The sequence below is a fragment of the Hippoglossus hippoglossus genome, chromosome 5, assembly GCF_009819705.1.
Source record: "Hippoglossus hippoglossus isolate fHipHip1 chromosome 5, fHipHip1.pri, whole genome shotgun sequence".
Taxonomy (NCBI): Eukaryota; Metazoa; Chordata; class Actinopteri; order Pleuronectiformes; family Pleuronectidae; genus Hippoglossus; species Hippoglossus hippoglossus.
Genome location: NC_047155.1, coordinates 16,923,427 through 16,944,925, shown reverse-complemented (window position 1 = coordinate 16,944,925; position 21,499 = coordinate 16,923,427). Strand labels below are relative to the sequence as shown.

General features: G+C 39.5%; 2 protein-coding genes and 1 long non-coding RNA gene across 3 annotated transcripts; 2 read left to right on the top strand and 1 right to left on the bottom strand.

The window, feature by feature from the left end:
• The first annotated feature begins 143 nt into the window (after positions 1-143).
• Positions 144-20,616, top strand: LOC117761595. The gene is made up of 4 exons (XR_004613853.1): positions 144-535; positions 1,275-1,281; positions 10,520-10,529; positions 20,606-20,616. It is a non-coding gene; the product is annotated as an uncharacterized LOC117761595 (long non-coding RNA).
• Positions 2,814-7,218, bottom strand: cdk2 (cyclin-dependent kinase 2). The gene is made up of 7 exons (XM_034585619.1): positions 6,683-7,218; positions 5,471-5,548; positions 5,258-5,378; positions 4,968-5,138; positions 4,271-4,372; positions 3,951-4,154; positions 2,814-3,746 (listed from the first exon to the last, which is right to left on the bottom strand). The coding sequence occupies exons 1-7, from the start codon at positions 6,796-6,798 to the stop codon at positions 3,642-3,644; spliced, it is 897 nt and encodes a 298-aa protein (XP_034441510.1). The 5' UTR covers positions 6,799-7,218; the 3' UTR covers positions 2,814-3,641.
• Positions 10,917-20,280, top strand: pmela (premelanosome protein a). Its single transcript, XM_034585616.1, has 13 exons — positions 10,917-11,066; positions 11,798-12,049; positions 13,767-13,862; positions 13,960-14,106; positions 14,464-14,598; positions 15,251-15,412; positions 15,493-15,777; positions 15,895-16,869; positions 16,967-17,140; positions 17,260-17,362; positions 18,261-18,466; positions 18,557-18,647; positions 19,725-20,280. The coding sequence occupies exons 2-13, from the start codon at positions 11,989-11,991 to the stop codon at positions 19,867-19,869; spliced, it is 2,580 nt and encodes an 859-aa protein (XP_034441507.1). The 5' UTR covers positions 10,917-11,066; positions 11,798-11,988; the 3' UTR covers positions 19,870-20,280.
• Positions 20,617-21,499: the final 883 nt, after the last annotated feature.

Here is a 21,499-nt window from a genome sequence, read left to right as displayed (position 1 = left end):
CATCCTTAGCCTATACCCCGCCCTTCCACCAAGTTTGAATAATATCAGCTCAGCAGGTTTTAATCCTTGCAAAAAACGCAAAACTTCCAAAATCCAAAATCCTCACCAGTTCTTTATCAGAGGCACAGTGTCTCATGGTCGGCCAAATCTTATTTCTAATCATGGTACTGTACTGCTGCTGGTGGGTCAACTTGAATAGGTTTACTTTACTTGATCTCTGGTGTTGTTCCAAAGACCCTTTTCCCCTTCTGATGTATAAAAATAAAGATCACACCATACTTTTAAACTTTTTCATACGATACACCTGACCGCTCAGTTTGACCTCACTGTCAAAATCTGTCCATCTTATGCTTTTATGCATAAATGCATAAACGCTCTAATTTCTCATTTCCATGCGCATCAGATTCATTGGAGGTCAGTTTTTCTGTGCAACTGTTCACCCCAAGTTCTACATCCATAGACCTCATAAAGAGTCAAAGACAAAGGTAACAGCAGTTGTGGTGTCCATAATAAGTCAGTCTAAATAAAGGCTTCAGTGTAGTCACAATATATCATTCATTATATTCAACAAGAGGCAAAGCTTAGATCATTTAGAGCATTTATTCAATTTAATTACTTCTAGTGATTGGATCAATAAAGTTTAATACCAACACCTGTCATCATCAAATATGGTGTCACTTGTATAACATCCTCAACAAAGCTGTCACTGCAAGTAAAAAAACCGCTAGCTGGCTAGCACTAATATATATTTCTCTCTTTATGTGTATTTTTCCTACAAGCCGAGCACATGTGTTTCTTGTGGTGTTAATTTTTTACTAAATGAAATCACCAAAATAAGCAGAGCGCCATCATTCTCATTTAATGCATTGTTATTTTAACAATTAATTTATATCTCAGTATAAAATATATTTCTTACTGTTTGCTTACTAACATGCTTATAATCCCACAATTTATTTTGCTTCTAGTTACTGTTCTTTATTAGAATAAATGGTAAACTACACGTGTTAACTCTTGGACTCTTTCTATAAACAGATACAAACGTATTAAAGCCACTATGTAGGATTTTAACGTTTTAGACTTTTTCCTATTTACACTGTTGTTAAAATGCTTTTTTTCACCCTGCTTCCTGGAAAGTGAATCTCTGTATTGTTTGACATGATGTCAAAATATGGCGTGACAAATAAAAACGCATTCCTGTTTAAAAGATTTGTTGGACTGCTTATATTTAATATCTAACACAACTGGTTGACTCCAGTGAGTTCTTGAATGGAAAGGTTTGCTGTGTTTTGTGCTGCTTTCTTTAACCTTGTTGACATAACCTCAAGGGTCTTGTTTTTGTGCGTGTGTACTAAATAACTAAATAACGTGTGGATGGATTTTCACTAAACTAGGTAGGAATATCACTTGGAAGGGGATCTCCAGATGATTCTTTTTTGGAGCTGATTGGTCAAAGGTCAAGGTCAACAAATATATATATATACATTCCACATATGGTCCAAAACACACATTTTCCAATATACATCCACAAATAATGGAGAAAATGTAAAGCTTGTACTAAGCAGATAATTAATCGTCATCATATATATATATGTACAGCTTGTTTAGATCCAAACATTATTCATCATTTGCTACAAATTACATCATGATATAATTTGCACTACATTATGCTTCTTTAAAAATATTGTCTGTCTGGGGTAAATACAGTGTGCACACAGGGTATTTATCACCCCTCCAATGTTTTTCATTCCAGTTCTTTTCCCTATTAAAACACTCAGAAACAATCGAATGCAGAACTGAACCAGATTTCATAACTCGACTAACTGCTCTGCCTCTCCCTCATGAACCTCGCCCTCTTATGGCTAATCCTTTTCAAACCTGCCACCACCCCGTGTTCCCTGGCTGGGTGGGTGGAAAGACTGGTTGGGGGGGAATCATCAGTCTCATTATAACCAAAGGAAATAGTCCATAATCAGACATCAAAATGAAACCGTGTGGGAAACATTGTTCCCCAATCCATGTGACAACAACTGCCATCATGATGTTTGATTTACATTAACTAAGCTCAACATGAGGGATGAAACTTGGCCCAGACCCAGAGCACGAATGCACTATGCTCTCATCCACTCTCCAAATGACAGATACACAGACAGGGCCCGAAAAACTCAATGGACTTTTAACAGTCCAACCGCCCAGTGCTGTGCTGGCCCACATTGTCCCTCTATGTATAAAAAAAATTATAACAATAAGTTTTTACAGCCTGTTTTCAGCTGCTGTATCAGCGTGTGTAAATTCATGTATTGAAATCACCTGATTCAAGTCATTTAAATGTTTAAAGCTTAAAAAATAAATTAGTAATACAAATGTTTTACATGTTTTCCTCATACCACAGGTTCATTATTTAATTTGCACAATTTTGTCTTAGTTAAACATTTACTTCTGTCTCACTGTCAATAGATATGCCATGTTTTTAATTTGACACATTAATCTTAGACACGTGATCAGTTCATTGTCAGTATTTCCACTACACCATCTTTAAACTCTAACCAGATTAACATAAGCATTAATCAAGTTTCCTTAATGTGTGGTGAAATGTCGACCTGGGCCAAAGACTAATGAGGTGTAAAAGTAATATGATTTAATCGGGCGAGACAGTATTTGACTCTGGTATTTGAGTCTGACAAGCTATTTGGCTTAACTGTTTCACTTGACTCCAGAATTAAAGAAAACACGATTATAAGACTGAAATTACCAACAGACTCCACAGATCTTTGAAATGAGCCGTCTGCAGTGAAACTCGAGACCAACATCACCAGTAACAGTTTTTTGAACAAGTTTATTTTTTTCAAACTGTGAATAAAAACAGTTCATTCAGTTTTGATAAAATCTAGAGTAAGAAAAATGCAACAGCATATTAAATTCTGTAAAATCTGAATTATACCAGGAAACATGTGAACATCACAACTGTACTGTATGTACATAGCTGAGAACTTCAGTTTGGTCAGTGAATAAACAGGAGCATTTCTTTTTGTTTAACAACCAAAGGTGCGGTTTTAAAAGTCACTTCAAGATACTCTGGACCCAATTTCTGAATCAAACGGTGAGAACCATCAAACTAAAGGAACACAGTTATAATCTTGTGTCCAACTGTTTTACATCAGCTGACGATTCTGCTGTGGGACAACTTGTGCCGACTCCATCATCATCTGTTATTTGCACTATCCCACAAATGTATGAAATAACATGTACTTCTAACTATTTGGCTATTTGAACGTAGAGATCCTAAAGCCAAAATACAGATTCATTGGGAAACTTGATGGCACGTGACTAGAGTGCGTCTGCCAGACCATCCTAATCCCAAATAACATTTACATCAACAAAATGGCCACTGCACATAATGTGCAAACTTATGATATTGAAAATTACAGCTAAACATTTATAACTATTACAACATCATGGCTGAAAAGAACAGAACAACATTCAGGACATCTATGCTATGAAAAGCTTTTGGGTTTTATCAAATATTCATTAAAGGATCAAACGCATCCTGTAGTGTCCACTGTTCCAGGCACGGTCCTGAAAGGAGGCTGAGGTGCGACGCTCGCACACGTTTGGCAGAGAAATGGCCTGATATTTAGCTGGACTCAGAGTCTCAGATGAGGAACTGGCATGGTGACGTCACGGAAGAATCGATGTACAAGGGCGTTTTTTGCAGATAACCGTTTGTTTGGATCGTAATTCAGCATCTCCTGCAAAGAGAAAAACAACAAGGACACGTGAGGTTAAATAATACATCCAAAGACTCCATATTGCTTATCATGCTAAGTACCACAAAAAGATCCAGGATCAACCTCTTTGATGATTGTTAAATGATTGTACTCTGTAAAATGCCTTGAGATAATGTATGTTATGATTTGGTGCTTTACAAATAAAAATGAATTCCGTGTTCTTACTCCCAGCAGTTCTCTTCCATCCTCATCAAGAAGAGGAACCACTTTGGATAAATCCTGTCTGGCCCACTTTGGGAAAGATGGTTTGTAGTCGGGCATCGATGTGACTCCGGGCCAGACCGTCTCATCGGGCGTGCCCAAGGTGCGGAAGATTCTGAATAACTGATCGATCTCCGAGTCGCCGGGGAACAAGGCCCTCCTGGTGATCTGTTTGAGGGTGGACAGTGAGGTCAGACTGTTGGTGAGATGTTTTTATATTGTGCATCATGTGTTGGCTTCATTTATTGAAATACAGAGAAGAAGGATGAAACTTAACACATTACCATTTCAGCAAAGATGCAGCCTAAACTCCAGATGTCAACAGCTGTGGAGTAGTATTTGCATCCCAGGAGAATTTCTGGTGCTCTGTACCAAAGTGTTACCACCTGAAAAATATCAAGTGAGAAAAAAATCTAAATATCCACAGAAATGTGCTGTGAAAGAAACATTTTCAGAACAAAAACTTATATTTTCTTGGCTTCAGCAGAGCCTTGAGTTCACAGAGAGCAGTCACAGTAAACAGTCTGACTACAAGCAAAATTATTGTTCTACTGAAACCATATTTTTCTGTATTTCAATTTAAAGACATTTGAAACTTTTCTGATGATGTGTTTTTGCTTTACTGTTGTGTCACTGTCAGAAATATACATCATTCATGAAAATATTGTTTCTAACACTGATATTTCAAGTGTAAAAGTGAATTTATTCCAAAATATGACAGATAAATATGGCAAATATTCCATTGCCATCGTTTGGACATAATTTATTCTTACATTTAGTTTATAAGAAAACAGAATTCGGAACAAGTGAACATGTACAAATGATATCTGAGATCAAGGCTTTGTCTTATTCACGAGACAAATAAATAGAGGGATTCCGCCTTTGGGAAATTTGTGATCGTAGACTTATGTTAATATCTATTCTCTATTTTGCTTCTGAAATGTGTTTGTGCAGATAAAGAACAGTAGCCATACAACTTACCTCGTGTGTGTATGTGCGAACAGGTACTCCGAAGGCTCTTGCAAGGCCAAAGTCAGCGAGCTTGATCTCCCCCAGAGCATTGATGAGGAGGTTCTGTGGCTTCAGGTCTCGATGCAGGACCCTGTGAGAGTGGCAGAAGGCCAGGCCTTGCAGCAGCTGGAAGAGATAACTCTAACAAACGCAAGAAACGCAAACCCAGGTGAGTCACCTCAGTCACATCCTCCTGACTTCATTTTATTCTTGCTTTATTAAACAGAAATCAAAAGTTTGCAGAAGTAGCTGATGTTTACCTTCACTAGGGGCAGTGGGATGCCATTGACAGAGGAAGAGTCCATGAACTTCTTTAAATCCTGATTAAGGAACTCAAAAACCAGGTAGAGCTTGTTCTCTGTGTGGATGACGTCTCGCAGTCTGTAACACATTAACATACAGGCTGGACTTCCATCGGACACAAACATACATCAACCTTGCAAGAAGCTGAAACTGTAACATTAAGCACTTACTTGACAATATTTGGGTGACTGAGCTCTTTGAGAAGGGAAATCTCTCGGATGGCTGTGCTTGGTACACCCTCTGTTTCCCTGAATGAAACACATGGTACAAGAAAAGGTTAGCTTACTGTTGCATGGTTGCTTTACATTTTCTGAATCATAATAGTTGGGGAAGAGAGTAAATATATTCTCACAAAACTTATATACATCCTATAAATACATCAGTGCACCATCACTGGCAGTGAGCTAACAAATCAGGAAAGGCCTGATAAGCAGGTCCATGATTTCCCTTCCTGTGGTCTGATACAAAGGTTATAAAGAGATGGAGACAGCGACTCACTGATGCCACCTGCTGAAGCATGGGATGTCCTAACTTCTTCACAGAGCAGACATTAAGAATAGAAAAGGACCCACATACAGATTGCATGTTTTTTTAAACCCTGCACTAAATCAACAATCAGTTCATGTAAATCTTATTCAGTGGTTCTCAACCTTCTCATATTTAAGACCCTGTGACCTCTCATGATAAAACAATAACTATTTCTATGGCTGGGCGATATGTCCAAATATAATCACCACAATAAATGTCACATTATTATTATTTTACAAATTTAATTATGTGTTATAACTCACTACTGTTTGTACAATGCACAAGCATTTTATTAACCTTTTGAACCTTTGTTATATTGCTATTGATGAAGACTATATTGCCATAATGATTTATATTGCCCGGAACAAAACATTTGTAACTTGGGCTACAACTTACAACAACATGTTTTAATTATGCATTGACTTTTATTTTTTTTACTTGATAAATCATTAAGTCCATTACACGACAAAAATGTATGTAGAACTTTTTGTATTTATTGGTTGCTGTTTAAAAGTCATAACATTTTATTTGAATACTGAAGAATTCGTGTTTTATGTTGTGTTACTGTGGGAGAATGTATTGTTTTGTTTTCAAAACCCATCAACATCAAAGAAACCATATTCACGTAGATGTGACATAGTTGATACTAGAACTCCAATAACAAAAGAATATGAAACTAATAACATTTGCATTTCTTTGGACAGTTGTGTGTAATAAAACAAACCCCAGGCTCCTGTACCACTGTCTCCTGTGTACTTCCCGTGTACACTGCACTTGAACTGCACTTGAGGAGAAGAAGCTGTTCGCTGGCAGATGTGTGGAAGTTAGCAAACAGCGGTGCGACGGTAACTTACGTGTCCAGCCTGATCTTCTTCAGAGCCACGGTCTCCCCGGTGACTTTGTTCTTGGCTTTGTAAACCACTCCATACGTCCCCTCTCCGATCTTCTCCACCTTCTGGAACGTGTCCATGTCCGGGGTAACTTTGTTCAGCCGGTTAGCAGCACTGCTCTCTTTGTGCGGGAGCTAACAGCCGCTCGGTGGCTAATGGGGACCGTTGACGAGCAGTTCGTGGACCGACATGCACCGAGCCGCTACTACGGGGCTGCTGCGCGGGCTCCGGACTCACCGACAGCCCGGGGACGGAGCACCGGGTGGGGGTAAACCTGCTCGGGACAGACTGAGACCACTACCCGGGGTTAGAAGGTTCATTAGCCTGGTTGTAGCATATGTCAGGGTGGGGATTAGCACGGCGGCTGCCCCTCCATGCAAAACACTGAACCACAGTAACGTTTCCCGCGTTAGCCCGGGGAGCGTTTGTTTTCCGGCTCAACACACACCGTCTACCGAGAGCGGGCGGGGGTCCCTGGGTTTTTGTAACCTCCCCCCCACCAGCGTCCTCTGAGAGAAGAGTGTTGTGTTCAGGTGACAACACATGGAGAGTGAGAGTGTTGCACCGTCAGCTTTGTTTCCACCCCTGTGTTCATGTCGACGGCTGCAAGTCGGGAGAGGGAGCAGATTAATGTCGGGATGAGCTGCTTATACAAAACAAGCAGCCCTCTCAAATCATATGGTCAGACGACGATGACGTGTTACGTGCTCAACGTCGTTTCTTTTATTATTGACATGACAAAAAGACAAAGAATATATACAAAGATCTTCTTCCAGGCTTTTAAACAAAGATGTAAATTGCTCAAATGTTTTTATTTCAACTATATACTGGAACAAAAATAAGGGAATCCGTTGTTTTAAAGACTAAAGTGTGTTTAATCAATGAAAAAGATATGTAATCATATGTAAATGAGAAGTCTGATCGTTTTTGTCCTAAACCATTTTTTTCAATACCAACAAATAAAACTGTTTTATAAAATTGGATCAATCCGAAGGGATCTACTATAAAATGCACACTTTTTGTATCACTCTCATGTTTACACTGTATGTATTATTTCTATACCATTTATATTTAAATATATATATATATGGTTATATCCATTTTATATTGTATGTTTACTTACTATTACTCCACTGATGTTTTTTTGTGCCTATTTTTCGACTCTGCTCTTTAATGCTGTAACATTGCAAATGTCCCTCTTGTGGGACTAATAAAGGATTATCTTACCTTAGCTTAGTTTATCTCATTTTATCTTATCTAAACTTATCTTGTCTTGTCTTTTCCATCTCTCTTCCGGCTGAAAAACAAGAAATAGGTGATGAAAATGTCTTGAGCAATATTATGTAGAAACAAATAATAATGAACTAACACAAGAATTAAGCAACACTGTTTAAAAAAAGGACAAAAATATCAATGTCTAGTAGTTAGTTTTGTATGTTAAATTACTGCAGGAAAGGGGCTTTTATCAGTTCACTACTGGAGAGGACGAAGGAGAAGGACAATAGCACCCTCTAGTCAAAGACAATGTAACAGTTGTATGTAAAATCACTTGCTGTGTAGAAGTGAGGTTTCTAATATTCTTCTGTCATGTCTCAGGTGTGGAAACTAAAAATGTTGTCTTGTTGACTCATTCCAAAATACGCCATATTCATAGATTTAAAAAGAAAACACCTGCTTGCGAGAAGTTAAAACTATAAGAGTGAATAAATATCTCTTAAACTTTCCGTCTGGTCATGGCACCTTAACCCCACGACCCCCCCAACGCCGCTGCCCCGGAAGTGCCTTTGCCTACAGGGGAACATCCAGATTAGTTACAGGACCCAGAGACAGAAATGAGGTGCTGGGGCCCAATGAAGCTCCTGTTTCCCCATTTTGTGCAACATGCAACAGAGGTGCCCAGCAGGAGTCCAGCCGGTGGCACAGTAGTTATATGACGCAGCCGACGCCTTAATCGTATAAATCAACTTGTCACAGAGGGGTTGTGGGTTAGCATTTAGGAATGGTCCAGTTAATGATGTAAAATATGGATCAGGCATTAGAAGATTGGTCATCTGTTAGTCTCCAGACATGGAAGCATTCATACAGATACTGCACATGACCACTGCCCAGAGGCCTTCCTCCACCCGGCATTTCTAAGTAAAGTGGAGTCTCTGTCTACCTCGAAGAAATTACTTCTTGTTGAGGAATAAGAATGAGATCAAATGCTACTGTAGCTAGATGTTGGTTTCTTATTGCGTATTCTGTGAAAGGGTTGCCTGTCAATATTCTTTCTAGCTGCAAATACATATCTAACAGACTTTGTTACTCACAGATTTGGAATAATCTGTGTGGACTCTGTTAATCTGGAAACAGCCAGCGTTAGACCAGAAATGCGTCCTGATGAAAGTAGTGAAAGTTTTCTGTCGTCCCAGCTCTGAGTGTTGCATTTGTGGTAATGAGCAGATCAAATGAAGGAATTAGGATCACTGGCAAAAATGAGTGAAGTTTGTTTAAACCATGTGAATACATTGAGTGGCTGTATTCATGAACTGATTTGACTGTCTGGTCTGATCTTTAGCTGGAGTTTTACCAACCAGATGGTGTTATTGATCAGACTTTTGATCAATTACGAAACACAAGCATCAATTTGCGGCGTTAGTGTTCGAAAAGAGAAAGCTTGTGTGAGCATGTATGACTGTCGGGGAGGCCAGGAAGGGGCTTTGTGGTATTTACATAATTTTTAAAGCACTTAAAATGAACTGGGGCTGATCATTGCTTTGCTTTTTCATTCATTTATTGTGGCTATTCCCTCCTTTCTTAGATAATGTACTTTTTCTTACTTGAATTTATATAACTTGCCTTATAATGAAAATCTCTGAATCTGTATACTGTAGAAATATATCCAAGAATATTCCGGGAGAGTGAGGAGTCGTAAAGTTAGGGTCAGATTTTCCCTCTTTGTGACATACAGCTCTTCAAATTTCAAGAAATTCACTGAACAGCTCAAACGTTGCCATTAATCTGTCATACAGTGGAGACTAATGAAGAGAGAAGGTAACGGCTGACTGTTTGTGGTATGTTAAGTCAGGTGCTCTGTGGGATGGATTTATTTCCTCCTGAACTGTGCTGTTAGCACATGAGGGGTCACATGTAGTGCAGTCTGAACAGTCTCTCAGGCATGAGGCAACATCAGTGGGAAAACCACCAATCACCCTGGTACAGAGCTCATGTGTGTGAAGAGATAAATACAGTAAAATATAAATACTGAATAATCTCTTTCTATACAACTTTATACACATTTTTCAAGTTGTTCTTTTAATTTAGCTTTAAATATGCTGTATTTATACTGCATAATATCTAGTCTTATCAACCACTCCAAGAGAAGTACAGTACAAGTTACATTCATGCACACATTCATTCAGTGCTTCTGCATGCCGAAGTGCACTGAACCACCAACCCTCTGGTTAGAGGACAACCCACTCTACCACGTGAGCCTGATGCTGTCGTTGCCAGGAAGAAAAACAGGAAACAAAGAGGGAAAAGTGAGATAGATAGATCAAATAAATAGTCAGATTAAATATTAAACAGTATACATGGAGAAACAGTAAATAATAAAAGCAGTTATGAAACAATCATTTATTTTTTTACTCATTTTTTATAACTTCATGTTTTGCCCATTCATAACAACATGGCATTTTCCACCAGAATTATTTTGATAAGGCCCCTTTTTTTATTTTGAGTACATCAATGTATGGGTATAGTATTGATGTGAACTTCTATTCTTATGCTCTAATACAGAATAAACCTCTGCTTATTACACAGTAACTGATCAGTGGTTTACCTACTAGTTTTACATAGGAAACCTAAATGCTACTTTTATAGTTTCCGGTTTTATTGCACTTGATTACATGAAAAATCTCAGACCATCAGAATAACATTAATAATTCATTGTGATGTATCAATGAGATCTTGTTTCCGGTTTTATTGATGTTATTATGTTCAAGTTACTTGAAGAAAATGAAAGAACCCAGTCTAAATAAGAGGGGGAAAAAACAGTTAAAATTGATGCAAAGGGTTTTTGTCCAATTCTGGGATAATTTCAGAGCAAAAACTTAAAATCTTCATCACCTCTTCCTCTTGTCTCCATCCGAATGAAGCTGTGGGACACGTCTCATGAACTGAGGGTGTGTCTGCGTTGCTGCGAGCACAGATTCTCGGAGCTGCGGCAGCCTGAAGGTGGACAGCAAGATGCGGAGGAATGGCTGAGTGAATAAAAGGAGGCCATTGATTTGCCAACTGCACTCTCATCTTGTGACGCCCGTGCTCACATAGCTGTGAGGTCAAACGTCAAACACAGGCATGACTCAAAGTACGCACACGGTTCTCACCACTCTCCATCCCAAAGCAGACATCACATACAGAATTAGAATTTACACTGTGTAGAAAGCATTTGTGATTTTCCAATAATCCATCCTATACTTGAAGGATGTTTGGAGGATGTTTACCTCAACAATAAGGCCATATTTTCATTGTTGTTTTTCTGTCAGTCTGCAGGATTATGCAAAAACCACTGTAGGGATTTTCTTAATACTTGGTGGAAGGGTTGGGTCTGGGCCAAAAAAGAACCCATTCAATTTTGGTGCAGGTTTGGACAAAGGGGTGTGTCCAGGAAGTTCTTCTCACTTTCTTTAAGGGACTGATTTCTATTAGTGTGTGCAATTTGGTGCACTTTGATCGTATTGAAGAGGAATGTTAGGCCATTAGTTCCATTCAGGTCTTATTTTGTGTTCACTTGAGTTAGTTACATTCTCTTTATCCTATTTTTCCTGAACTGTAATTTTGCCCGAGCACCTTGTTGGAGATCTTGTAGCCTTTTTAGTTTGTAAAATCCAGCATCAGAATCAGAAAACGTCTGTGGAATTTGGCTTAAAAGCAAAAACACAAAGCTCACACGACGTGAATTAGTTCTGGTATGAATATAAAAATTTAAACAAATTTAAAAGATAATAACAATCAGGTCAAAAGCTATGAATTAAACCGTTTGTTTTGTTCACTCACAATAACAGTTTAACAAAACAGCTCTTACATCTGCTCTTAAAGGGGGTGGTGCCAGTTTACAGACTCACAATGATGTCAGAGGTGAGAAGAAATTTTATGGTAATTCAGGTCCGAGTCCCTCTTAAAGAGAGTGAGGAGATATTTCCCAAGTCTCTCTGGAAGTAGTGTTGGGGTTCAGGACCACCGGGTGAAGATCAGGGCTCAGAGACAGGAGACGGACCAACAGAGACAGGATGACGACCGTGGCTCTGCTGCTGCTGCTTACTTTTGCTTTTACATCAGCCAGCGCCATACGTGAGTACATCTGAAGTTACTGAAAATCAGTTTCTGGTCAAGTGTGTGGTTTTTATTGTTCTTACTTTTGTAAATGTCATCACTTTTTCGCTTCATTTTTATTCTTGACTTTGTGAATCTCATTCTCGAGTTTATCTGCAATCAAAAACAACAACTTTTCAATGAATTTTTTTACCAATACGAAATCAGTTTTATTTTCAATTGTAATCGGAATATGTAAAACATAAATATCTACTGAAAAACTAACCTTGAAGAGCGCAAAGTCAGTGTTTGTTTTTCTCTGTTGTTTGAGGAATTCAAAGTTTAAAATCTGAATACGAGTCTAAAGGATTTGTTAAGGTTAAGTAATTTTGATGTGTTGGATGTTGGACCTTTGTATCAACATCAGGCAGAGTGATTGTAATCGCTGTGTCCAATGTAAACCGCAACATATTTACGTTTCCCATTAAATACAACTTTACTGTATAACTGTATTTCTTTGTTTGGATAATAAATCGAGCAGCAAATGGATTGATCTGTCGTTTTACGCTGGTTACACGCTAACACACTCTGCACTCTGTTTAACAGAGACAAGATCTACAAACTTTTTCAGGCCAATTTGATGCAATTACTTTGTTTCTCATGACAATTTCCCAAGGAATGTCTTTTAATTCAGAACACCCACAACTAAAATCATTCACACAATCACACGCACATATGCATGAACGCATGCACGCACACACGCACACACACACACACACACACACCTCAGACTGAGGAGAGAGAGAGAAGAAAAGCCAGTGAGTCTGGGATCTCTCATTCCTCTCTCTGGGATTACGATGCTGCTGCTCAGCTGATAGTCACATGAAGGGGATTGAGGGAGTTTGCAGGTCGTGTGACTCCCACCACCAAGAACCCTGACACTCCTGAAGCCCCCTCAGCACCGACAACACGTTCACATGAGCATCTTTATCATTACTGTTGCTTCATTATCATGAATAATTTATGTTTATTTTTAAGAACTATTGGAATAGGGAATCTGTTGACCTAAGAAACAGTAGTGATAACCTTTAAATACAAACTTAAGATTTGACTTGAAGCAAACCAAACTTGTGATCATGTGTAATCATTCCACTTTATCTAATATGATTTAGTTTACATTTGTATCTGAGCATTGCATTGTATTGTTTGATTATTCTAATGTATAGTAATTATTTGTTAACTGTATGTTTGTATCGGGTGTCGTGTTTTAATTGTTGTACAGTTAGTTTGGATGGTATGTTTAATGCACATTAATTATCCATAGATATTTATTTTGTAATTGTATAAGATAAGTCATTTTATTTTTTATTTCAGGTTGCTTTTAAGAACTGGCTATAGGGACAACAGATGAAAATTAGCTTATACTGCTAACTCTGGCAAAGTCACAGTCGGCTATTTTGTCTGTTGATAAATGAGCACTGTCCCAATCAAATGAATAAATAAATAAAGTCAACAAACTATAACTCTGCTCAAATATGAAATGAATGCTATACAGTGTGTTTAATCCTGCACAAGCACTAATATAAATATATAAGTGACTATACTATGTACAATCAACTGTGTATTTTAAAGATTTTAAAGATACATTTTTCAGATTTGTTTTACTTCCCTTGGAGTCCCTCAGTGATTGTGTTTGTTTTTGATGAGTTGCAAAGTGAAGCTTCTTTTCCTAAAGAGTTTGTTATATTCCTCGCAGAGCGAAGAAGTCAGTTCACACGTTACCGCTCATGGAACTCACGGATGTATCCTGTCTGGAAGGATGGAGACACCAGATTCAGAAACTGTTGGTTCGGTGAGCTCTCTCTCTCTCTCGCTCTTTATTTTTATGCTGCTATTTCTCTAAGGCAGTCGATCTAAACATGGTAAATTTTGTGTATTTTGTCTTCCAGGTGGTGAAGTAACCTTTGACCTTAAAAGTGATGGACCCACTCTGACTGGAGCAAGAACAACCTTCAATATTAATCTAAATTTCCCGCCAAATCAGACGGCGCTCTCAGACGGTCAGGTGGTTTGGGCACGTAACTGCACCATCGACGGTAAGTTAACAAACAAGCTTTGACGTTACACAACCTTTTGTAATGTCATTGTTTATTTTTTCACTTTCCTCATTAATGATCAAAACCACAGGCAGATTATTACTACAAAATATACTTCATCTGGTAATATTTGACCTTTTGCCACAGTTGGACAGTATTACTCCTGGATAAAGTTTCTTTGACAACAAGTGACTCTTTAATTGCCAGTCGAACCCCTCACAAATTATTTCAATAAATAATAGTAATAATATGTTCTTATTTTATTTCACCTGTGGTGCCTCGTCTTAGTATATAGGTGATATTTCCCCCTGTCTTTCATTATACTGATGTGTGATCTATGACGGCCGTGTTTCTCAGGACAACAGTATCAGGAGGGTCAGGCTGTGTATCCCAACCAGGACACTGAGCAGACGGGACTTTTTCCAGACGGCACACCATTCAACAGGAGCCAGAACAAGAAACCTCACTATGTGTTCGTTTGGAAGACTTGGGGTAAAGATTTAGAAAATAAATGAGTCTGTTTAAAGCTTAGTTAATTGCTTGTTACCTGGGCTATAATGTATTATGTTGTATGTAGTAATGTTTTAGCTCCACTTGAGTTTAATAGCGGCAAGGGTTATGCTATTACTGAGTAAATTACTGAATGATGAGAAAACCAAATCGTTAAAATACTTAATCTCCATAGAGACAAAATGAAACACATCATAAAAGGTTGTAAAACTATCAATGGGATCTTTTGCTTTACCCAGTGAAGCTAAAATTTGCCTTGGGGCATGTGACGAAGCTGTGATTGTCTCTAACATTTTACTGTATATGTGGTAGATGTGTCATCATCACCCTTAATATGGAGACACACTGTAACAGGAAATACACACTGGATATAAAGTGTGCTGTTCATTTTTTATGGGTTGTACATTACTATGTGTCTATCTATGAAGCCCTTTGTGGAGTTTTATATGGTATTTTTTATATGAGTTTGTGTTCAAATAATTCTACTGTACTTACACACAAATTAAACATGAACCAGCTTCATCATATTTACTGTATAATGAGTGATATCTAGTGGGTCTCCAGGTGTAATTGAACTGAGTTGTGCATTGATTACCAGTTTACTGTAAATGATCCCATTGTTGCTGTGTTCAAGGGCGATACTGGCAGGTGGCAGATGGACCGTCCTCCTCCCTCACAATCGGTACAGACAATGTTCCCCTGGGCTCCTATAACATGGAGGTTGTCATCTATCACTGCCGCGGCAAAGACAAGTTCATCCCGCTCGGCTACGCCTCCTCAGTCTTCTCTGTCACAGGTACCTCATTCAACAATTTGTAACTCAAACCTTTAACAATCCCCATCACAACATCCCAACATCTTTTGATCTGTCATCAGACCAGGTTCCCTTCAGCATATCACTTGCCCAACTCAGTGACATAAACCAGGATGACCAGAACTTCATCCAAAACCGAGCCATTGCTTTCAGCATTAAGCTCCATGATCCCAGCCAGTATCTCGGCAACGCCGACATCAGCTTCAGCTGGGACTTTGGCGACAGCAGTGGGACTCTGATCTCCAGAGAGCAAACTGTCACACACACATACCTCGCTGTTGGGGCCTTCAAGCCTCAGGTGGTGCTGATGGCAACCATCCCCGGCGACTGCGGAAACCCCACTGCTTGTAAGATTTTGTACTCATCATTTGTTTTGTAAATGCCATCCTATGTGATGTCTGAATTCTGTTTCGCTCCGTTGTTTTTAACTTCTCTCTCTGTGGCTCCTGTTGACGCCTCTGCAGCTCCAGCAGTTATTGTGATAGACCCCACTCCAGCAGCACCAGCTGAGGCAGGAGATGCAATTGCGCTGGATGTCCCTGCTTCTGACGCCACCCCGCTTGCTGCTTCTGTCCAGCCAGCTGACACAGCTGCAGATACAATCGATGGAGAAGCAGTTGTTGATACAGATGCAGAGGTAATAGAGGTTGCCTCGGTAGCACCTGCAGGAGTTGATGCAGCTGTTGTTCCAGAAGAAGATCCTGCCAATGCTGCTGTAGAGGTAGATGCTGCTGCAGTGGTAGATGCCGCTGCAGAGGTAGATGCTGCTGCAGAGGTAGATGCTGCTGCAGAGGTAGATGCTGCTGCAGAGGTAGATGCTGCTGCAGAGGAAACAGATGCTACAACAGGGGAGGCAGCCACTGCTGCCCCTGTTGCACCTGCAGCTGAAGAGCCGGCAGATGCAGAGGCAGCTGCTGTCGATACGGCTGCTGCCGATACAGCTGTTGTCGATACAGCTGTTGTCGATACAGCTGTTGTCGATACAGCTGCTGCCGATACAGCTGCTGTCGAGACAGCGGCGGTAGATGCCGATACAGCGGCTGTAGATGCCGATACAGCTGTTGCTGATGAAGCTGCTGCAGATACAGATGCTGCAACAGCTGTCACTGAAGAAAATGTGCCTGTGATTGATGCTGCTGCCTCAGTTGCCCCTGTTGCAGAGGGAGAAGAAACTGCAGTTGAGGTCACTGCTGGAGTCACTGTTGCTCCTGTGGCAGAAGAAACTGTGGAGCAAGAAGCTGAAGTTGTGGCTACTGATGCTGATGCTGCAGCAGAGGTTGTCCCAGCTGCAACAGCAGCCCCTGCTGATAACGTTGTCGCTCCTGTTGCCACTGAGGCCACAGTTGTAGAAGAAGCAGCACCAGTGGATGCTGCAGCTGATACTGAGGCTGAAGTACAGGAAACTGAGAATGAAGTTGTAGCTACTGTAGCTGCTGTGGGTGAGTATCTATTTTAATCTAAACTAAGTACACACAAAATAAAAAAGCTGCTCTTGTTACAGAGATATTATGACACATTTTCTCTATTTCTCCCCAGAGATACCAGCTGTTGAGGAAGAGGCTGCTCCAGGTGAAGGTGAAGTTACAGCTGAAGTGGAAGCAGATCCAGCTCAAGTTGCTCTTGTTTTGGCTAAACGACAAGCACCAGAGCTGGCGGCTGATTGTATGGTCTACCGTTATGGCTCCCTTGCCACTTCTGTGGATGTCGTCCGTAAGCAAACATGGTTTTTGTTGTTATGGCAGATTATTCCTCATCTGATAATAGAATGCTTTAATGAAAACAGTGCTGTTTAACAGTGTTAAAATCTCTCTCATATTTCAACCCTGCAGAGGGTATTGAAAGTGTAGAGATCGTACAGGTGACCAACGTTGTGTCAATGGCGACGGAGTTGGTTCAAAATGCTGTGGACGTCACCATCTCCTGTCAGGGAAGGTGGGTACATTCATTGAGGTCATTGAGTCATTGCAATTTGCAAGTTAGTAAAGTTGTGCTTGTTAATTTAGCTCCATTTAGCTCCATAACTTACACTATAATTTCTTCTCATTCAAACCACAGTCTATATATATATATATATTTATATACACGATGGAGGACACATCTCCACTTCCTCCCATTGCACAAAATTAAGCTAAAATATCTTGGATGCAGATGCTGCCATTTTGTCATTTGCAGCCAGTCTGCGCAGTTGTGATTGTGTGATACACTCGCTCAATCAATCACAAGTCAATCTAAATTTCTCACCCTCTTCTTTATTGCATCGAATAACTGAAATAACAAACTAAATTTAGTGGAAAGTTAACAATAGATTCTATAATTTAGAATAATCTAAAATGACAGAAACCACCTTTGAGAGTAATGTATTTAACATGCACTTTGACTTTTTAGTTTGGTCCATGTCCCATCCACTAACAAGGAGGAGGCAGGGTTTGTGTCCTATACTGCAGGCAGCCACCAGGGGTCATTGAGATGTGTTGGCTTCAGGACAGGAGCTGTCATGTCATGTCCTCCATATTTAAACAGTCTATAATTCAAATTTAACATTAAAACAGTGATGACAATCTACAGATTATCTAAAAAGTTGAACTCAATCCATTTGACAAATGTAAGAATCTCCAATAATCAAAACTGCAAATGAAAATGAAGTGTCTCCCACTCAATTTAAACCACACAGAGGGACAAAGTGTTCACTTATAGTTCAGTTTATCACTAAAAGTAAAACAAGATTTTCTCTTATCTTGATAAATAACTTCTAAGTAATACAGCACTTTTCTCCTGGTTAGCTAAGTTTATTATGTGCACTCATTGCTGGTCTCCTCTATTCTTCTTTCAGTCTGCCAAGTGAGGTATGCACAGTCATTTCAGATGCTGACTGTATCACACCAGTGGAAACCATCTGTACTGCAGCCACACCATCTCCGGACTGTCAGATGATCCTTCGCCAGTTCTTCAATGACTCTGGAGTATTTTGCATCAATGTCTCCTTGACCAATGATGTCAGTCTTGCTGTGGCGAGTGCCAGAGTCAGTGTAACAGTAGGTGGGTGAAAGAAAATGTAATTATCAGCCACTTTAATCACTTGATTTACATGTTACTCCTTCTCATTCTCTCAATGTGCTTTAATTACAGCCTCTGGTGGTTCCCCAGCTGGAACAGCCGCCACTGTCCTGGGTGTTATGGTTCTCGCCTGCGTTGTCTGTTGTATTGGTTTGATGTACAGGTGAGTCGCTAATATATGAACCCAAGTTAATCTGGGGATAAGGTTTTGTTTTTGATTGCAAAAATAACACATTGAAAATTGTAACGAAACATAAATTACGGCATTCAAGGGTATTGTAATTGTGGTAAATCTTTGATCCTGGTGTCGTATAAAACAAGTTCACTGTCATTCTCAGCATCAATACTTTCTCTGTCTTATTGTGATTCAACTTTGACGTGGGTGTGATAGACCTTTCTCACATTTTCCCCACTTGTCATAGCAGGAAGAACACGGTGACAATAATCTAGATGTGTCAGTCAGCCAGCGTCCACAACAATCCATTAAATTAACAATATTGAACACCCAAACTGACAGGTCCCTGATCGACAAGTCTGCACAACAATGCTTTCTGATAACATCAGGATGAAAACATGCTCACACGGCCCCTGTTCAGACCTGGTATTTACATTTGTCTCAGGTGATCCGCTCACAAGTGGTCAGCTCTAAGTGCGGCAGTTCACACTTGGTATTAGTCTTTCCACTTGGTGACTACTTGTGATCAGATCTCACTTCCCAGCTCTATATGCAAATAAACATGTCTGTCATTTCTGTTCATAAGACCAAATTTAGTTTTTAGTCAGTGTGACTATAGAGATAAGTCTGTCGTCTATGTATCTTTGTGTGTGTCGCTGTGAGAAGGACAGAGAAGAGAGAGAGCCAAGAAGGGCTGAGTGAATCAATGTTCTGTGTGCAGCTCAACTATGAAATAAGATTTACTAATTTGAAGAAAAAGTGGCCACTTGTGATCGGGCCTCACTCCCCTAGTCTAAATCCAAATCCATTTCCAAAGGATTGAACAAGTCAAGATGTTATTCTGGTGGTGGAGATAAGGTTAAGGGATTACTAAAGTCATTACGATTCATCCTGAGGGGAACATAAGTGTCTGCATCATATTTTATGGCATCCATCCAACAGCTGTGAACACATTTCACCCAAAAACACAGATGTTGACACACACTTTTTAACTGTTGAGTGCCATATGTACTCATCTTGAACTTTGTCATGAGTAAGTGTTTTCTATTCCATGTATCGAAACAGACGGTTCAAGCAGTACCAGCCTCTCAGAGAAGACCAGAGTGGAGGCAGCTCGACGGTCACGTCTGTGCCTTTGTTGTTGTGGAACTTGTTGAGCCGGCAGTCGCCAGGAGAAAGTCGTCCGCTGCTTCAGGGGAGGATGGTGTGAATATCATCAGCAGCTCATGCACTCAACATCTACAACATGTGCTAACATAACGGCTTTATACACATAATACTCTTCTGTAGTATTTTGTAACTCCCATTCAATCTAATGAACCAGAACCAGTTAGAGTGAAACCAGCCATGTAAAACACATTTGTTGGAATAGAAAGGAGTCACGTGTGTAATAAAGTTGTAATAAAATATGTTGAAATATTTTAGAGGAAAGTTATATTTATTTTGACACTAATAGTTTTTAGAAGCCATAGCTCTTATTTGTGGCCTACTTATACTAAACCAATTGGAGAATCAATGTTAATGCATTTCAGCTCTATTTCTTTACAATGTAATTTAAATCACGCGCACCACCGAATAATTATAATGTTTGCTACGCTAAAATGAATAAAATGGAACTTTCTCAACATCATTGGTTTGCTTTGTCCTGTATAGTGTGCATTCCTTTTTTAGTAATCAGAATAACTGGTCAGCCATGATGCAGGTGATTGCTCTTCTTAATAAATGTGCTAGTATTACATTTTAGGTGAATACAGAAACAGTGATGCTAAGCTAAAGAAACGGAGCTGATGCTATTGTGACAAATAGAAAATACACTGCAAATACTGTGTTTCCAGGGGACACTAAAAAGTGATGAACCCAGCTAGGATGCTTTAGCCTGCCAATTCAAGTTATCTGAGGAAATACACTTAATTAATTGAGAATGAGGATAACGTCATGTTGGCTAGCAATATAACATGCTGACTTTGTCTTTTTTCTGATCAACATATATTGTCATTACTGTGGAATTGTTGATCTGACGCAATTGGTCTTCAAATGCAGCCTCCGAAGGATGCAGCCCCAGAATTGAGACACAGCGCAAGTGTTCATCACTTTTGAGTGTGCCCCGGAAACACTGAGTCAGTGAACTATATCTCTGCAATATCTTGTTGCATACAACGTTGCTAACAAGTGCTCACATGTATTTCATTTGAAGTTAGACAATAAGGTAATATAAGTACATTTCATGATAGATTTTGCTGTCAAGTGGCCTTGGTTTGATGATACCCTCTATGGTGTACGTTTCCCCAGTATTGATCACACTTAACGTCACTGTTGCATTTATCAGCTCCACATCCATCACGAGCGTGGAATTGACTTTATCCCACAGTATTTAACCATTATCTCAATTGATATTCTTTATTGTTTGGTTAATTAAACCTCTTTACCAACAAACTGAAGAGGACTTTTCCATGTATTACACATTTACAATCTGCCACAGGTTAGTTTTAGACAAAACACTAACACATCACATTCATAAATTATATAAAATACATAATATACAATACAGTGTTTTAAAAACAGATTCATTTGCTCTGTTTGGTCTACAGCACTTAATAGTAGCAGAGATGTGTTCAGGAAGTGGTGGGGTTATAGGTTCACTGCAGCTGAGTGTGCTAAAAAATACATCCATCCTGCTTCACTCTCTGCTCAATTAAAAAGATTTACCATGATGTTGCCGACTACATCTGTGCACTGAGCAGACAAAGAGCTGCTGGTTACATGCACATGATATGACACACTGCAGTGCAGGAGAAAAAGGCTGACGTCACTGCAGCAAAATCCTTAATGGAAGAAGCCAT

What these genes read in the sequence shown, in the direction of transcription:
- cdk2 (XM_034585619.1), bottom strand. Translation starts at nt 6,798, where the DNA reads ATGGACACGTTCCAGAAGGTGGAGAAGATCGGAGAGGGGACGTATGGA. An exon ending in AGTCACCCAAATATTGTCAA is followed by an intron (nt 5,379 to 5,470) that starts GTAAGTGCTTAA and finishes AATGTGTTACAG; the next exon opens with ACTGCGAGACGTCATCCACA. An exon ending in TCCCACTGCCCCTAGTGAAG is followed by an intron (nt 5,139 to 5,257) that starts GTAAACATCAGC and finishes TGCGTTTGTTAG; the next exon opens with AGTTATCTCTTCCAGCTGCT.
- pmela (XM_034585616.1), top strand. Translation starts at nt 11,989, where the DNA reads ATGACGACCGTGGCTCTGCTGCTGCTGCTTACTTTTGCTTTTACATCA. An exon ending in GTTCGTTTGGAAGACTTGGG is followed by an intron (nt 14,599 to 15,250) that starts GTAAAGATTTAG and finishes GCTGTGTTCAAG; the next exon opens with GGCGATACTGGCAGGTGGCA. An exon ending in AGCTACTGTAGCTGCTGTGG is followed by an intron (nt 16,870 to 16,966) that starts GTGAGTATCTAT and finishes ATTTCTCCCCAG; the next exon opens with AGATACCAGCTGTTGAGGAA.